General features: G+C 40.4%; 1 protein-coding gene and 1 non-coding gene across 2 annotated transcripts; both read right to left on the reverse strand.

Annotated features, from left to right (window-relative positions):
• Positions 1 to 256: 256 nt before the first annotated feature.
• Positions 257 to 14,838, reverse strand: LOC146374221 (solute carrier family 25 member 36-A-like). Its single transcript, XM_084950757.1, has 7 exons — positions 14,359 to 14,838; positions 11,760 to 11,924; positions 10,272 to 10,349; positions 8,007 to 8,107; positions 4,532 to 4,598; positions 3,041 to 3,330; positions 257 to 2,948 (listed from the first exon to the last, which is right to left on the reverse strand). Exons 1-7 carry the CDS (start codon positions 14,397 to 14,399, stop codon positions 2,755 to 2,757), a joined length of 936 nt encoding a protein of 311 aa, XP_084806883.1. The 5' UTR covers positions 14,400 to 14,838; the 3' UTR covers positions 257 to 2,754.
• Positions 14,839 to 15,231: 393 nt separating this feature from the next.
• Positions 15,232 to 15,304, reverse strand: trnak-uuu (transfer RNA lysine (anticodon UUU)). The gene has a single exon. It is a non-coding gene; the product is annotated as a tRNA-Lys (tRNA).
• Positions 15,305 to 17,491: the final 2,187 nt, after the last annotated feature.

Raw genomic sequence — 17,491 nt, forward strand, 5'->3', positions numbered from 1 at the left:
AGTATAATATCTTATGTAGCCACCTACAGAAGATAGTGCCTCTTTATTACACCTAAATATTGCCAATATAATTTCATGTTTTTGCTAATCCTAGGAAGAATCCTGACAGATCCTGACAACACACTATGTTATTGTGATGCATTTTAGAGGTGTGAGCAGGCGAAAGATTCCAATATTTGCTTTAAGGGGAGGAAAAAAGATTTATTAACAAAAATTGTATTTCAGAGTAGTTAAGAAAGATGTTCTGACAGCAGAATACATTTGCACTCCTTCCGGTTTATTGACACTTTGTTTTACAAAAACAGTTATGAGAGAATGCATAGTGAGTCGCACTCACAGCCGACTCATCAAGGACAACATGGAGCAACACAACAAAGAGCGTCAGGAAAAGGCAAAAATTTCAAGTGATTAACTTAAAAAACAAACAAAAAAAACCAAAACTCAACAACAACACTGTTTGCAGGTCTCCCGCCCACACAATACAACTGAATGACACATATGGGAGTCTGATCTGGGCAAGCGCACACAAAAAAAACAAAACAAAAACAAAAACCCACACACACACTCACTGGTACATAATGCAAATGTGTGTGGGTTGAGGAATAATAAGGGAAGATTGGTTCATCTGACAAATAACATGAAGAGATGCTTAGAAATGCACATGTACAGGGTCACATCACCCGAAGTTTAAAAAATAAACTAAAATGTACTCATCGTTAGCACTTTTACGCTCCAGATTTTTAGGAGTCAGGGGGAAAGATGAGGAAAGATTTTCTCCTATTTGAGTGAAATGAGCCTTTAATCGGGTTAGGTACAATCAGCTCACACTATCTGTCCAGCCTTCAAAATCCACGTGAGTGAAGCCAGCACCATGATACGCAACTGTCCGATCGCTACTAGCAGCAACAGATCACTCGTGGATTTGCACGACATCAAGAGTGTGTGCTGATGGTACTGTATGCCACACACACACACACACACACACACACACACACACACTGCACTTTAACACAGAGAGTCTAAAGAAGAGTCTAGAGCATCCTTTGTGCGTGCTGTAAAACCAAGAGCTGAGCGGTGAAGTGTTTGGATAAAGACATCTGAAGGGCGAGCCCGTGGTCATAAAGCGAAATGTGCGTTGTTAGCGTAATGGGCTGAATCACCGTTTAACACACTCACTCTATAATGGGAGGATCACAACAGGAGGAAAGTTAACAGGATAAATACAATCACAGCAAAAAAAACAAAAACAAAAACAAACAAACAAAAAAAACACTGTATTGTTTGTAATGTTTAAACAAAGATGCCACAAAAAAAACCCTCAAAGGTTTCCAAAGAAGACATAAAACACACTGACCCTCTGGTCACACTCACCCAAAAAAAGATTTTTCTAACTGGTTGAAAACGACTGAAAAAAAAAAAAAAAAAAACATTATAGGGAATCAAGAAAAACAAACTTCTTTTTTGTTTTTAAACTGCAGTTAATTAATGTGTGTTTTATGACACAATATTCCTGGCCAACCTCCTCCACGTGCTGGCTAAGCTGTACAACAAGTGTTCCAGTGTAAACTCAAGAGGATTGTCCTCGCCTGGAAAACTAGCCTGGATTTTCCAGCTAAGGGAAAAAAAATTATAATACAATGACATGAGCACTATAGAGAGGGAAAAGCCGCTATTGAACAATAACGTTTTCTGAGAGAAAGGTAACAACTACCAAGTGCTCCAGTAAAGAAAACACACTACACGTCTGCATCTCGACTAAATTGGCCCGACAAATACAATCACGTTAGGTAGTTATTTCATATATTTATCTGCATCTATGCCACAGTCTGTTAAGCTTAGTTACCTCTACTGTTTTTTACTTCACACCATGAACCACAGCAGCATTTAGAGCGGTGGATTATACTGTTGTTTAGTTTGGTGAGTTTACAGAATTGAATCATTTGGATGATATCAGAGTCAGTGTGAGGGACGCTGAAAACCAGCAGGTGACTGCATTTACCTTCATGATATGTAAAAACGGTGACTGAGGGCACCTGAAATCAAACAACACCAGTGTATGACTTGACGTTTTGTTGTTCTAGATCAGCCAGAGATGCATCTCCAGCTGCTCAACGGTCTTCACACAAGGCACGTCTTTTTCCATCCACCTCCCTCCACCCCTCTGTGAGCCACAAACCCCCGATTCCTCCTCGCTCTCAGGACCTCTGTGATGCACATCGAGATGAGCTATCGACTTCGGGGCCTTTGTATTCTGCATTTCTGCTGGTTCTCTGAGGGATATGTGGAGTACTATGCACTAGAGCTAAACTGTTTTTAAAAGAAAGCGATCATGAGGATTGGATCTAAGCTTTTTACTTAAGACGCTTCTATGCTCACTCGTTATTATTGAGCTTCATTATTAGTAATGTTAAGAGACAGAATATACTGGAAGTTAGCTTCTTTCTTCATAAGGAAGAAAGTTTATGTCAGAATGGAGAAAAGGATGGAATAAAAGTGAAAATAGGGGATCTACTTCTTTGCCACTGCTAAACCTCGATGCCCAAACCAACGCAAAGATCTTTCTCACACTCCTTCTTCGTCTATACAACAAAACTCCAGACTTTTTTATGAACGACCGCTCGTGTTGTCTTGTGTCACCAAGACAGCAGTTGAGGTGCTGTCTCTGGAAGCAGGCTGTTAGCTGTGCTAGCTGGTGTGCAGGTGCTCTGGGTCTCCTTTCTCCAAATGGAGGGAGGGGGGTGGGGTGGTGAGGCTTTAACCGTTCAGGAGGTAGACTACCAGCTCGTAGGTGCACATCATGATGCCCGTGTTGGGTATCTGGCGTACCAGGTGGGTGGTGAGACCGCGGTACAGGGCGCGGAAGCCCTCCTCTTTGGGCACTGTCGTTAGAGTCTGGAAGAAAGAGCGGTACTTGGTGCCTTCTTCGCGTAGTCGCGTGCGAATCACTTCTGCAAATTTGAACAAGAGAGAGGGTGGGTAAGAGAACATAATGGGGGGTGATCAGACATCCAGATGAGAACAGCTAATAACAGCCTCTCACCATGAGGGTAAGCAATAGATGTGGCACAAGTCTTGGAGGTGGCAGCAGCAAGCATCATCCCCACAAAGTCTGAAGCATCTTTTGTCAAATCCTCCTCCTCGTCCATATTCTGTTGTGCCTTGGCCTCCAGGAGGCGCCGTTTAATGTTTTCATAGATCACAAAGTGGATCACAGTCTCTGAGATGCCGGCGTAGGATGCCGACATCCCTCTGTAGAAGCCCCGAAAGCCGTCTGTCTGATACACCTGACGCACGCACTCGAAAGCGCTCATCCTTCGCTCGCCTCGATTCCTGAAAACACAAGAAAAATGGAGGGATTACAAGCTGTGTAGCATACTGCTTCCTCTCACTGTGGATTTGGAGAAAAAACTGCTCTTCTTCAGAGACTTTAAGGAGGGATGAAGAGATATTGCATTTACAGAGCACAGTATGTAAAATAATTAACAATTCCAGCAGCCACTCAGCCTCTTATTAGTTACACCTATGATATCAAGCTCAGAATCCTGGATGACTTTCAGAAAACCTGACCTCTGACCTTGATGTTGAGGTCGAGATCACTGAGATTCAACCTCAGAGATCTTCAGTAGACACACCTGTGGTATCAATTTGAAAATCCTATAGTGACTCGTTCTCAAGTCACAAACTTGGGTGTTCACGCCGCCCAGCCATCTGCCCAGCGAGGTGATGACAATGCCACATCAGCTTTTCATGGCTCAGGGGTAACCCCCCCAAAAAACAAACAGAACCCCCCCCCCCAAAACCCCTAAACGAAAGAAAACTGCACAGTTACTAAGAATATAAAACAAAACAGGGAGCTGAGCCACCTGACTTCCACACAAATGAAATTTAACCTTTGTCCGGGTAACATTACTCAACAAAACAAACAAAGCCACCCGTTTACAGAACAAAGCAAAGCTCCTGCAAAGATGGACTCCTCGATTACACTGCAGAAGATACAAAAGCACAGGATTTGTCTCCAGTTCACCGTTTACATTTACACTGAAAACACATTTGAGTGTGTAAAGTGAAAACTGTTCTATGATCACCGAAGCCCATGCCAATTAACCTTTAGTCAGTTTGGCAACGTTTTGCATAGCAAGCCTCGTGGGAAGGGCACGAAAACACTTAAAGCTAAATGCAGAGCATTGATATGATCTCTTTAAATTCAACCAATATCTAAACAGACAGCTCCTTGTTCTTAGTGTTTCAGAGTCAGATTTACAAGTACTTCTAAAAGCTACTGTACATGTAAAATAAAGGAAAGTCAAAGCCTGAAGCTTTATGGTTATGAAAGACAGACCACACCCAGCCAGGCGAGCTGCACAAGCTCCAAACAAAAGCAGCGCTCGTTCAGTAGAACTGGTTTAAACTATGAAGGAGGATTCAGAAATAAAGATAGCAACATGTTCTTCAATGACAGCGAATATCTGTGTGGTGACGCGTATCAGAGCAACAGACAAAAAAGAAAAAGAAAGCTACATGAAGTGTTCACCTTGCATCCAGCTGTAGACGCGTCTTTATGAGCCATATTGGATTGGTTGCGGTGATGGCTGTAAAACCTAAAGAGGGTAAAAAACACAACAAGGTTACTCTTCTAGAAAATGAAGAAATATGATAAGCTAATTCTCAAGATCCTAACAGTAAAGTAAGTATAAACAGGTTCTTTTAGTAAAAAAAAATTAATTAAATTAAAAAAATATCAAAGCCACAAAAGCAGGTAGCCCCAAGTAGAGGGGAAACTGCATGTTATAAGATTTGTATGTCATGCTAACAGCTGTAAGAAAGAGAGAAAAACTCCATCTTATCCAATGAGCTAGGTGAGAGTTAGAGAAAGAAGAACCAGACATAAGAAGAAGCACAGATCTGTGGCGAGTACTCACGCAGACCCAAGTAACTCCTCACAGATGCAGCTAGAGACCCCTGGTGGTGCGGGGGTCTCATGCCCTTGCGAGAGGAGAGCTACGGTAGAGTAAAAGCCTAAAACAGACACAGGGCTTGTGTGTTTGCGAAAAGACCCGGCATGCAACCATTCAAGATCCCATTCCCACCATCACCCCGCAGGATTTAACATAATGCACAACGTCATGTGAAATCTCTCACACACACACACACACACACACACACACACACAAAGACAGCAGAATGGATATGACGGGAGAGAACAGCTGTTCATTGATTGAAATAAATCCCCTTACATAAAAATAACAGTTTAATGCAAGAGTACTGCAAAACTACAATGCTGCATGGATACCTGCAGTTCTGAGGGATTAAGGGATAATAGGGACGGTTATGCTCATTTTCAGCTCTACTAGAAAAGCTCTGCATTATCTTATTATTTTTACTGAGCCTTTCCGCAGCTCCTCAACCATCATATCCAAGTGTGTCAAGCAGAGAATCATCTGCTAACAATTTATTTCAAACCCTAAAACTGAAAACACTCTGCACTGTCTATTATACTTTACGCTCCTATATAGAGCCTCTTAATGTCATCTTTCACCTGCCATTCGGATTTTTACTAGGTTATGCAATCTATATTCCATACATCTTAATATTACTTAATATTTGTATTTAAATGTTAGTGGTAGGTAAGGGAAAAAAAGAATACAGCATAGTATCGCAATCTTTTGCATGGTGATATTATATCGATACATGGAGACCAGATATTGATATTTTATTAAATAAATTAAAATACTGTGGGAATAGTATAAACGAGGAATCATCGAATGCACAACCATCCTGAGGCTTAAAGACTAGCATCTACGCTTACTCTTCCTGCTATCAACAGCAGAAGACTGCTCTAGCCTCTGCTATGTGTGTCACGTAAAGATGAGATGACTGTTAACACCTCGTCACCTGTCACTTCAGCTCAGGCAGCTCTGTTGGTTGCTGCTGGAGGGAAATGTAGTGACGCAGACCTTGACTGGTTTGCTGAAAGGTCTAAGTCATGGTGTGCTATAAGTGGTGTTACTGTGAACTTTGGATTCACCCAGAAACCCAGAAACACAGTGAAGCAGTCTGACTGACCCATATCATACAGGTTTATTAGTCCCAAAACAATCAGCCACTTGAGAGCAGATAACCCACCCCTGACATGCAAGGCATCAGAGAATTGTGGTGTGGTATTTAAATCTGACCTCATAACACATTTATTTTAATCAGCATTGCAAAGGGAGCCATACACACACACAGCAAATAGTAAAGAAACACAAGTGATGCCTGTAGGATTTTCCTACAACCCCTATTCCATAGAAGTTGGGACGCAGTAAAATCGAAATAAAACTGAATGCAATGCATTTGAAAATCTCAGAAATATGCACTGATTTCCATGACAGAATCATTCCTGTTTTTACTGAAGTTCTGTCTGTACATCCAGTATTGATTGTTCAATGTGCAACAGGGATTTCTTTTAGAGCTCTTTTAGTGATTTTATATACTGTAGATGATGAGATATTTAATGTTTGATTAACAGTATGATGAAATTTATAGACACCGTTTCCTGGAAACTGGTGAAAGGCTGTCCCTCTTTATTTCAGAAAAACAGCTCTCTAAAATGCTCTTCATCATCATGCTCCAATCATGTTACTGACCTGTTGCCAGGTAACCTACTTAGTTGCAAAATGTTCCTCCAAATGTTTCTTTTTAGTCCAATTGACTTTTATAGCCTTCTGCTGTCTTCACCCAACTTTCTGGGGCATGTTGCTGCCATCAAATTCAACATGAGCTAATATGTTTGATAAAAAGTAAAATGTCTAGATTTGAACATTTCATGTCTTTTTTTTATGTTTTACTGGGAACAGTATTTGGGTTGATGAGATTTACAACTCATTGTATTCTGTTGTCATTTACATTGTACACAACGTCACAACTTGTATGGAACCGGATTTTAATCAAACTTTATAAATCTGATACAACATTAGTTTTACCACTTTAACTTTCATGTAACATGACTATTTGTGGAAGCTCACCAACACTGAAGAGACAAGATCAATATGCTCACAACATTAGAAACAATTGCTATTTTAGTTTCTAAAAAGCAGGACACGATGATGCATGTCTGTCTGATGCCTTGGGAACTAGTTGCATAAAACACCTCTAGTTTTCTCCTTCTTCTTCTTTTGACATAGCCATTTACTGCAATGAAAAAGACTTTATAGATTTAAAACTCTATAGTTTTTAAGGAAACGATATGGATGTGCATTTCATATTTGCAGTCTGACCTTTATTGCACCACCAAATTAGTTTAAGAATGAAGAGATTATATTTGTGCTGGATAAAGAAAAAAAGAAAGCACAAAAAACAAAAGCTAATTTAAAAAAACAAAACAAAAAACACACACGTGCCAAAACCTGCAGTTCCCACATTGGCCACTTGAGGCTGGTTCCAAAAGTGAGTCATTCTTCACAGACTCCAGTGTTCAAATGTACAAATAAACTGACTTATGGTTCTGGAAATGTGACATCAACAGACTGCATGCCACTGATTGTCCAGTCAATGGCGTAACTCGATGACTCATGAGAGCCACTCTCTTACAAAAATCAGAAACGCCATTTTTGAAATCCAGCAACGAGGGAAACGGCTACACAAAAACAACACGGTGGTCCCGGAGTCTGAAAAAGCCATACACTGAGCAGCAGGTATTGCATCACTATCCCCCGCTGTCATGTTGTTTGTTGGATACAAATGACGCCGTGGACTTTCGGGCGCGTTGCTATAACGACCCTATGCGTATTAAGTGGTACTCAATTATCATGGAAAATGACTGAAACCGAGTACAGTAAAGTTGAGTTGAGTAGAGTAGGTACTAGTAGTCTTTTGTACCACCACTGTGGGGATTCTTTAAGTTTAAGGCAAGGAAGTTAAAATCTTAAATACATAGAAGAAGACTGTAAGAAAAAGACTTGAGAGTGTTTTATGCAACTAATTTAACTTTGACTTTAAAAAAGACTTTTTTGCAGACATGTAGTTACCTGCCATTCCAGCCGACACCATGTGCACCTGTGTGGAGTCAGGTTCCAACACGCCGTTCAGTTTCTCTTTGGCAGTGGAGTAAGCACCAAAGTAGATTGCTCTATTAGTAGAAAAGGAGGACAAAAAAAGGGGGTCAGCATGTGTTAAACTGGAATGAGGCAAAACAAGTTATATATGCCATGTTTTTGTATTTCAGGGCACAACTAATTAGTCTGAGCCACTGCCTCCAGTAGCAATACAGCTCATCAATTACACTGCATTAACAAGTGTACAACTGCCCTCGTGTCTGGTTCAGTTTAATGGGGTTTAAAAATTCATTAGGTGTAAAGCCAAGAGCAGAACTAATATTCTCAGCAAATCAGCCTAGTTGGACAAATAAGGCTTTCAGCAAAAAAAGCATGCCTTCATCTATTTGCAGTAATTATCTTTAGTTGTTTTCACTAATTAAAATGGTCATAATGATCATGTTCACACTTGTGTCTAAATAGGAGCGCTGCTTTTTCTTTTATTCCAGTAATGGCACTACGCTGTGCGCCATCTGGTTCATTTGTACACCGGTTTGTCAAATGTGCTTAGTCAGACTTTTAGTGATGTTTGGAGTTCATCCGTCACATTGTAGTGCGAGTCTTTGCTTGCTTTTCATTAAATCTCCATCTGTACTCAGGAGTCCTCTTTTCCTTCCTTTCCTACCTAACCATTTGTTCATATAACACTCTAACAAAACACTTAGTGTATGCTTAGCACTGGCACCTGCTTCCGCAGCACTAGCTGCTGCCCACTGCCATTAGTCACCACTTTGCTTCTCTCATTACCAGTCAGAGCAGTTAATGAAATGAAACTATTATGGCAGTTGGTTAGAAGTTTTCCCCAGGCTTAGACTCTGTGAACATGCCGCCATGAAGTCAGTGGCGCACAAACTGCTGAGAATGCCATGACGATGAATGGCTCCTTAATGAGTGTGGATCCCTGATTCTTCTTCGTCACCAAGTAATCTCAGCAAACGTTGTAGTAGTTACAGAGCACAACTGTTTGTCACAGGCTATGGAGCTGTAGACTTTTTTACCAGATACTTAAATCAACATTTCTCTAAAGCACACAGTATTTTTAGTGCTCTTGATTCTTCAAGGTTGTCAAAAACTATATGAGCTTATGATATCAAACTATGTAACAATATAGACAAAAATATCTACAACAGCAGCAAGGAGTGCAGAAGATGATTAAATACGCCTGCACTCGTGTATCTTACTGTGTGCACATGGATCAATCTACAATCAGAACATGGCTGTACAAATTTGACCTGCATAGAAATGATGCCAAGAAAGGCCTTTGGTGTCAAAAAGGAACAGAGGCCAATTACTTGACCACAGTAACAATAACATTTTTTGGAGTAGATCAAGGACACCTGTTCAAAAGAATTACCTCACACCAACTAAAACAAGGTGGTGGAAATATTCTTGTCTAACAGTCATTAATTCACCCATGAATACGGAATCTTATTAACCAGTAAACGTATGGACACATGTTCCAAAATTGGAAGCTGAACATAGCGGGATAATCATCATCTAGGAATGACTCAGAAAGATGAAATGGAGGATTATGGATGGTCAAAATAATAATGCAGGAAGACAGTGAGAAAAAAGATAAGAATAAAACCATCAGAGCAAACCATTTTATCTGTTCAGCTTGACTCCACAATGTTTTGAAACTGATAACAAATAATGATGATAGAATTAACTATAACTATTAAACTAGTACTTGACTAACAGTCTCTTTCTGCCCCTCATGGGCCGGCTGTGGTTCAGGTGGTAGAACTGGTCGTCTACCATCCCGAGTTGCCCCAACTGCATCAGAGTGTGAGTGTTTGTGATGTTAGCTAAAAGTGCTTGGATATAGATAAAAGCACGGTTTGATGTTCCAGGATCAATATGGCAACTGACCAGTCATACTGTTGGGATGTCATAGCTTTGCAATGCGGGGGGAAAAGGAACAAGAAATGGCTTTATAATATAATAAATATATTATATGCCAATATATAACCATATTATATAAATATATGCCAATATAATAAATATATTATCAAGTTAAGTTTGCTGTTAGCTAACTTCTAATGCTAACTGAATGCTCAGACAACATGATTTAGTTGTAATACTGATCCTGGACCTATGTTATGATGATACATGAACAAAACCAACACGGGTATATCAGGTCGTGCTTTTGTACGTAATGCTAACAGTAAGAAAAACACAACGTATTAGATAACTTACCTGGAAGGTGCCACACCCACCAAATTTGGCCCCAAGCCTCTGAAGAGAGATCGAGGTCCCTCTTTCTCCAATATCAATCTGAACACACACACACACACACACACACACACACACACACACAGACACACACAAATATGTGGATTAGAAGCAACGTATTGTACAAAACTCCAAGGTTATCTGACAGAAAGTCTTTTCCTAAAGATGATGCCAGTCAGACAATCCCAGAGTGCCAGCCCTATTTATAGTCATTAGAGTTTTGTTATGCCCCCCCCTCACCACATCACCAACCCAGACCCTCTGTGTGGAACCTTAACCTAGTTTCAAAGCCCTAAAACAAGCAGGCAATCTAAGAATAGCAAAAACTGTCACTCCAACACTTGGATTGTCGTGTGTAATGAACACCGCAAGGTCTAGGGGGACGCACAATAAAACACAATGTCTCAGTTTGTTCCCAAGGATTAGGAGCACTCCACCACTTTAAAGAGTGGCAGCACCCAATGTGCTATGCTGCAGGTTGTTTTCACCCAAATCAACATGAGATTTACAAGTAATAATAATTAAACTAGAGCCAGAAATTGTGATATGATTTTGCTCATTTCTCAGTCTTTGGCAACAGCTTCCAAAAGCTGAAGAGTTTCAGTCTCCAGTCATGAATCAGGTCTAAATACTGGTGTGCAGTTTCAGCTTTAGTTAACAGGGGTAGCCAGGTGTTTTCACACAGGCCTGCTGACCGCACCCCTTCATCTACAGCCTGCAACATGTCAACAATGTCTGTACTCAGCGGCAGCTGGAGAACATATAAAACATGAATAAGTTAGGAATACACTACATCCTGCAGAGCAAAGCTGCAGCTGGCAACTCCCATATGACTAAACTGGAAAGGTGGCACTCTGCCATCAAACACACTTTTTTCAGAGTAGCATTTGTTCCTCTTCTAAAGTTGCCATGCTGCTTTTGGGTTGCCACAATGGGTTTGGTTTTTACATCGGATGCTAATGAAACCCTACATTTGGCATTTGTGTCTCATTCTGGGACTGAACCAGGGATCATTAACGTGTTAGTCCAATGTGTAAACCACTACACCATCTGCCTAAATCTGTATGGTATTGCTGTGACTGTCATAACAGATACTGTGACTGATGATTAGTTTCACAAATAAAATCACAGATAAATAAATGGTAACAGTTGGATTTGCTGTGAAATGTCCTCTTTGACTAAAGCAACTAGTGTGTTCTCCTGTGTGTGCCTCTCCCAAAGGCTGCTATTGAGGAGTTGTATTTCAGGGAGAGAGTGGTTTTGCCAGGGGGGGCACTGGCCAGATTAAACAACCTCTCGGGGAGAGTACAGACCACTGAATACACATGTGAACAGCTCCACTCATTTTAGCTCAAATAACTGTAAGCTGCTAATTCAAAGCAATGCTAACATTATGTACAATGTCAAAATATGCTCTGTGTGTATGTGTGTGACATGTTAAAAGATACCCACTTGAGACAGTGCAGGGGGCCCGGTGGAGACACACGGGCCACACTGGCCCCATTGACAGTGCTGAGCTGAACCTCAGACACATAGAGGGTGATGGAGGATGACTGGAGACGGGTCTTCACTACTTCCAGTGGACAAGTCAATATGGCTCCTACGGTGCCCCCACATCTGGTGCAAAAACAGAGAAGGCTGAGGTGAGCCAGCAAAGCACAACAGATAAAATCGGCACAAACAGTTCCTGTATTCTTTACCAAAAGATCCGCAAAGCGTTGCCTAAACGAATCACCCGGTGTGGTGAGTGGAATTCTAAAGATCCCAGGCATGTAGACAAGAAAAAGCACAGTGTTGGGATAGAAAGCCAGCCAGGAATGCTTTGTGTTTCTTGGGAAGTAACAGCATGCACCCATTTAGCACCACACCATATTAAAATTCCTAGATATGTGGATTTTAATAAACTAGGAAACAAATAAAAATACTTCTGTTTTTTAGCAGGCTTCAAAGTCAGGTCCAGCCAGCCCCACTTTGTATACATCATGTCATACATCAGGACAAAGATGTATCATTAGTTTCTCTGAAGCATAAGTAATCGTATATGTTTGGAATACTATAAATTCTTCCTAATCAGCTGCCTCTCCAGTGAGCTTTTCAGTTATACCCCTTGTTCTCCTCTGCAGCATCAATTACACTGCTGTAGTGCCATGTGAACCAGTTCTCCCCTAGCTGCCAGTTCTGATTGGAATGACTCGCAAGCTTATTGGATCTCAAGATCACAGTAGGATCAGCACTGAAGTCAGAGTCACTACAGCGACCTGGTTAGCCTGCCAGAGAGGAAGCTGAGAAGGGAAACTGCCAAGAGTAGCCAGTTTGCAGCAACTAAACATTTAGAATTACAACAAGGGGATTTTGTCAGGCAGATTCAAATATAAAAATAAATCTCTATACTTTCCACTCAAGTGGCCATTAATATCAGAAAGCTAAGTGCAGAAAACATTGGAACCCTGGTTTAGATCATCATGGTTAGAAGAGGATTCTCAGAACAGTGTAAATGTAGTAATACAGCTTGGTTATTTGGTAATGGCAGCTAATTATGTTTCACAGAAACTAAAGGCTACCTCATTTTATGTGTACAAAGCTAACGCTGCAGTCTTAGATCATGGGGATGCACAAATTAAATGTATCACTTTTTAGTATAATTGTAATGAAACTGAATGTGAAAAGAAAACTAATATATCATTGATGTTCTAAATGATCTTAATGCCTACACCATGTTCATTGCAATATTCGGGGCTCCCATGCATTGCTAATTTTGAATTTTTAAGACAGACTTTTTTTTAAGCATGAGGTACAATAGCTATGGTGGCTAATATATCTTGTAAACATACTGTTATTATTTATTTTTTACAGTTTTTACAAATATTCAAACAGCAGGTACAATGTACAGTCAGGTACGAAAAGTAAAACAAACTACATCGACAAAGCACAAGAATATTATCTACATGAACTCTATAAATAAACTGAGCCTAACAGGACTGTATTGGTCAGGTCCTGTTAGGCTCAGTTTAGGCTAGGCAATAGCAAAAGAATTGTAAACAGCAGTTATCTACACTTAAAGTTAATTTTCAACTGATACCAAAACAGAGAGTGTGTGTGTCTGTGTGTTAGAGAGAGAGACACACACACACACACGCACAGATAAACAGGGAAAGCAAGTCCCCAAAACACAATTTTTAGCAGAGGTGAAGTAATCAAGAGTCAGATAATTACTGTATATAAAGGGAAAGCAGGACATCAGAGACATCATACGACTACAGCTTAATATGCAAAAACTGACTCCTTTAACAAGATAACACCCACTCAACATGTTCAGGCCTACAAAAGCAGAAGAACTCTTATCCGTGCTTTTCTTAAATATGGTTTAGTATGCCAGTGTAATAAACTGCTGCATGTTGTTAAAGAGAAGCAAAGAGCTCATTTAAGCTGATAAATGATCCCTTTGCCCATTTCTAGTGCTGAAACACTAGTACTGTGTTTCACTGTGTACCAGGTCAGTCTTTCAGAGGGAAGATGAACGTTTCTGCAAAATTCACGGATCTGCAAAAATACAGGATTGCTGATTCACACCCTTTCGTAACAGTCCCAGGCTGTGATTCAATCATAGTTGAACGTGCTTATATACCGAATATGCTTTGGAAAACGAGTTTGATACAAGCCTATAGTTAAGATACGCACAAACGTTTAAAGACGCCGGCTTTCTATAAAGCCAAAATTTTCCTGATCGTAGCTATAAATAATATATGATAATACACAACTCTGACGAAGACTTCCGAGTGTTCGTAAAAAGCCATTTCATTCATACATTGAAATGTCATTGAGAAAACTGCGAGTGCGCATACGTGAGGACAAGATTAGCTGACATCTGACAGTGATGCAAAAAGTTATCTCTGGGTTACCTTTACGTAACTACCCAAAGCCAAAATACACAAAACATCAATACGGATATCGCATAATGGACAGCTACAGCGTCTATAGCGATAGCAATTAACTCACAGTGTGTGGCTAGCTAGCCCCGCTCTGACGACAGGAAGACGAGGAATATACTCACCCTCCAGCAAACAGATGAACTAAGGTATCTCTTTGACTCATTGTGGATCATATTCGGGAACCGTCCACGGGGCACCACACAGGGGGCAACGGGAACGTAAGTGAAGAGACGGGGGAATGTCGACCCCGTCGTAGCAAGCAAATGTTACTCAGCAGGTCTGTGTTGTGGTGGAGGTCAGCTGCGTGCTAAAAGCGAGGGTATGTAACAGCTAACTTAGCTAGCTCGCGCTAGCTGCCACGGCTAGCGGGAGTGCGTTGGTAATGGCAGACGTCAGAGCGACAGGACAGCGTCTTCTCCTTTCTGAACGGGACACTGCTTCACCGTAAAAGTGTGCGTGTCTTTAATGTTGTCGGGTAATTCCAGTCTTGTGGTAATAAGATCAACTGTGGACTACACTCGACCTCCCTCCCGCTGACGTGCTATTGCCTCACTGAGGAGCTCTGCAGGTCACGTCGCAATGTTTATCGTCGAATGGGAAGCCGCAAAACAGAGGAGCCGATTGGCTGAGGGATCCCGCAAGCCCGCCCTGTCACTATTCCTTCACGTGATGTCGTTTGAGGGCAGAGATCGTCACTGGACTCAGAGAAACGAGCTGGGCTGATGTAACGTAGAACAGACACGAAACGAGGCTGATCTAAAGCTTTTATTTGGATTCGTTCAGGTTACAGTAGGACACCAGGATAAAGCACTCACATAAACTAATACAATGGCTGAATACAAGTCACAGCATTTAGTTGGAGAACTACATAATCACGACTCCTAAACTTTATATCATGTAGTAGGCAGTAGTAGCATATGAAGTTCCAGTTTGGGTTTTGTTTATGCTCAGTTTCCACCAGTATTGTGTTTAGTCTCGATGTTTAAAACTTCCGCCGCCCGAACAGGGACTTGAACCCTGGACCCTCAGATTAAAAGTCTGATGCTCTACCGACTGAGCTATCCGGGCTCTGGTCACGGTAGCTTCAACGTATTTAATTCTCCATCAAATCTGTAGTTCAACTTCTAAAAACGAAGCTCCCTAAAAATGCAATAACACCTAGAGTAGTTTTGTAGTTACAAGGATTTATTATTTTCCTGCCTCCCATTTTTTTTAATGCAACCATCTATGCAGTAATTTTGTTAGTGTTGTGATCACAGACTGTATATAAAATATGTTAAGTAACCACAATAACCTCAGCAATTGCTTTTTAATGCTGTTTTCCAGATACCTCAGAAGCAGTGTTGGGTGTAACGCGTTACTAAGTAACGCATTACTGTAATTAAATTACTTTTCCACTGAAAAAGTAGAGTAACTGATTACTGTCCATGTTTAGGTATTTTAATTACAGTTACTTACAATGTACTTGTGTTACATTTTAAAATAATTAAACTCACTGAATATCATTATTTAATTTCAATAATTTATCTTCAAAAGGTCAGTTGTCATGACTGAGGACACAACACGTTGATAATTTAGTGGCTTGTCAAATAAAAGGTAGCCATGATCCAAACCTTTTTGGATAAGTGAAATCACGTCACAATTACCTGTTTTGACACTTACTATGCCTATCAAGCATTCACTGCTGGGAAGCAGCTGTTACGTGACACTTCATTGTATAGAACAAGCAAAGAATTCTGAAAAATATAACTTGTCAAGCCGCATTCCAGTAATCATGTTTTTGGTTTAATCATTATGCCTGTAGCAGAGTTCCAGTATGTCATGTGTGTTACATAACAGGTTATTATTTTCACATACACAGAAGCTCAGTGCTGCTACCAGTGGTGATTAAATTAAAAAAACAAACAAACAAACAAACAAAAAACAACAACAACAAAACCTACAGTATATCACTATATATATATATATATATATACACATATATATACATATATATATACATGTTTGTTTAAGTTTAGAAACTGTTTGTTTAACATATATTCCTTATGTGACCCCTTAAAGTTAATGTAAGATGCCCCCAAACCCACAAGATAGGCCCCTTCTAGGTGTAGGTAGTTAGACAGGTTCCCATTCAGGAGGGTTTAGAGGCTGCTAAAGGTGGTTTGTGTCTTCTCTGGCTGTAATGCAGTGGCTATGTTATGCAACTACTAGACTGGATCCTGCAGTCTTTAAAAGAAAGGGCCTTCTGTTGCCACGGATGTATGACATGTTTGATATGATGAATGCAGACGCGGGGAAAATGTTGCTCCACTATGGGCTCATTGGATCTCAATCCAGTTTGGATCCATGTGCAACCCAAATATTTCATACAGAGTTTCTTTGTGCATTTACTATGGGCAACTGTGTGTGTGAGTGTAGGGGAAAAAGAAATAGATAAACTCTCGCCAGAGACTCAAATGAGGTTTTCCAATTTGGGCAGCAGAATAAAATCCATACGCCACTTAATTTCATAATTACAGATGAAGCTGAACTTAAGGTCAGATCATGTGCCCAAGTTTCTCGTGTAATCATGTTACTGTCTGACTGTTAAAAGGGAGGGAGGGGGGGAACAAAAGCAGTTAGTTTTCTTACATCTTCTGGACACAGAGGAGCCCTCTATCAGAACTGCACTACTCATATAGCATTTTTGTCATAACTCAGTTGTCATGTACATGACATGACATGACATGATATGACGTAAAACCACAGAAACCTTTGTAGGGCAATTTGCCCTGGTAGCCTTTATGAGATTTTTATTAGTATAAAATCTAAAACCAAATCTTATATGTTGTTAAAAGGAAAAAAACTAAAAAACTATGTGTAGAGCTGATGTTCACTGAGTATTAGCTGAAAACAAGATTACATTCACTTCTTTTAATCTTATTATTTATCTGCTCTTTAATTTGCAGCTTACGGTACGATCTGATAAGCCAGTAGCTACAGCCACACTAATGGTTTTGTGAGGCTGCGTCTTATGTCAACTCTCAAAATATATTCTTTCTTAAGGAGAACACAGGAAGTGACAAGTGACTTATCGAAAGTTGAAGAACTCACAGTCTTAAGTGTGGAATGCTTTACACCTTCATTCACAGTGGTCACACTTGTGGCTACGTAACAGCTATGTTAGAGGAGGATACTTTGTCAGTAGAGACAGCGAGCTTAGTGCTAACTAGCTTGCTAACAGTGGCAAGTTTTTACAGTTGCTGGTGTTACATG

Source organism: Perissodus microlepis, chromosome 14 (genome assembly GCF_051167445.1).
Source record: "Perissodus microlepis isolate ML-2025 ecotype Zambia chromosome 14, ASM5116744v1, whole genome shotgun sequence".
Lineage (NCBI taxonomy): Eukaryota > Metazoa > Chordata > Actinopteri > Cichliformes > Cichlidae > Perissodus > Perissodus microlepis.

Excerpts from the sequence above, each read along its gene's own strand:
- LOC146374221 (XM_084950757.1), bottom strand. The coding sequence starts at position 14,399 with ATGAGTCAAAGAGATACCTTAGTTCATCTGTTTGCTGGAGG. Across the intron at positions 11,925-14,358 it reads GTTCATCTGTTTGCTGGAGG|ATGTGGGGGCACCGTAGGAG; the intron begins GTGAGTATATTC and ends TTTTTGCACCAG. Across the intron at positions 8,108-10,271 it reads GTGGGTGTGGCACCTTCCAG|AGCAATCTACTTTGGTGCTT; the intron begins GTAAGTTATCTA and ends TTCTACTAATAG.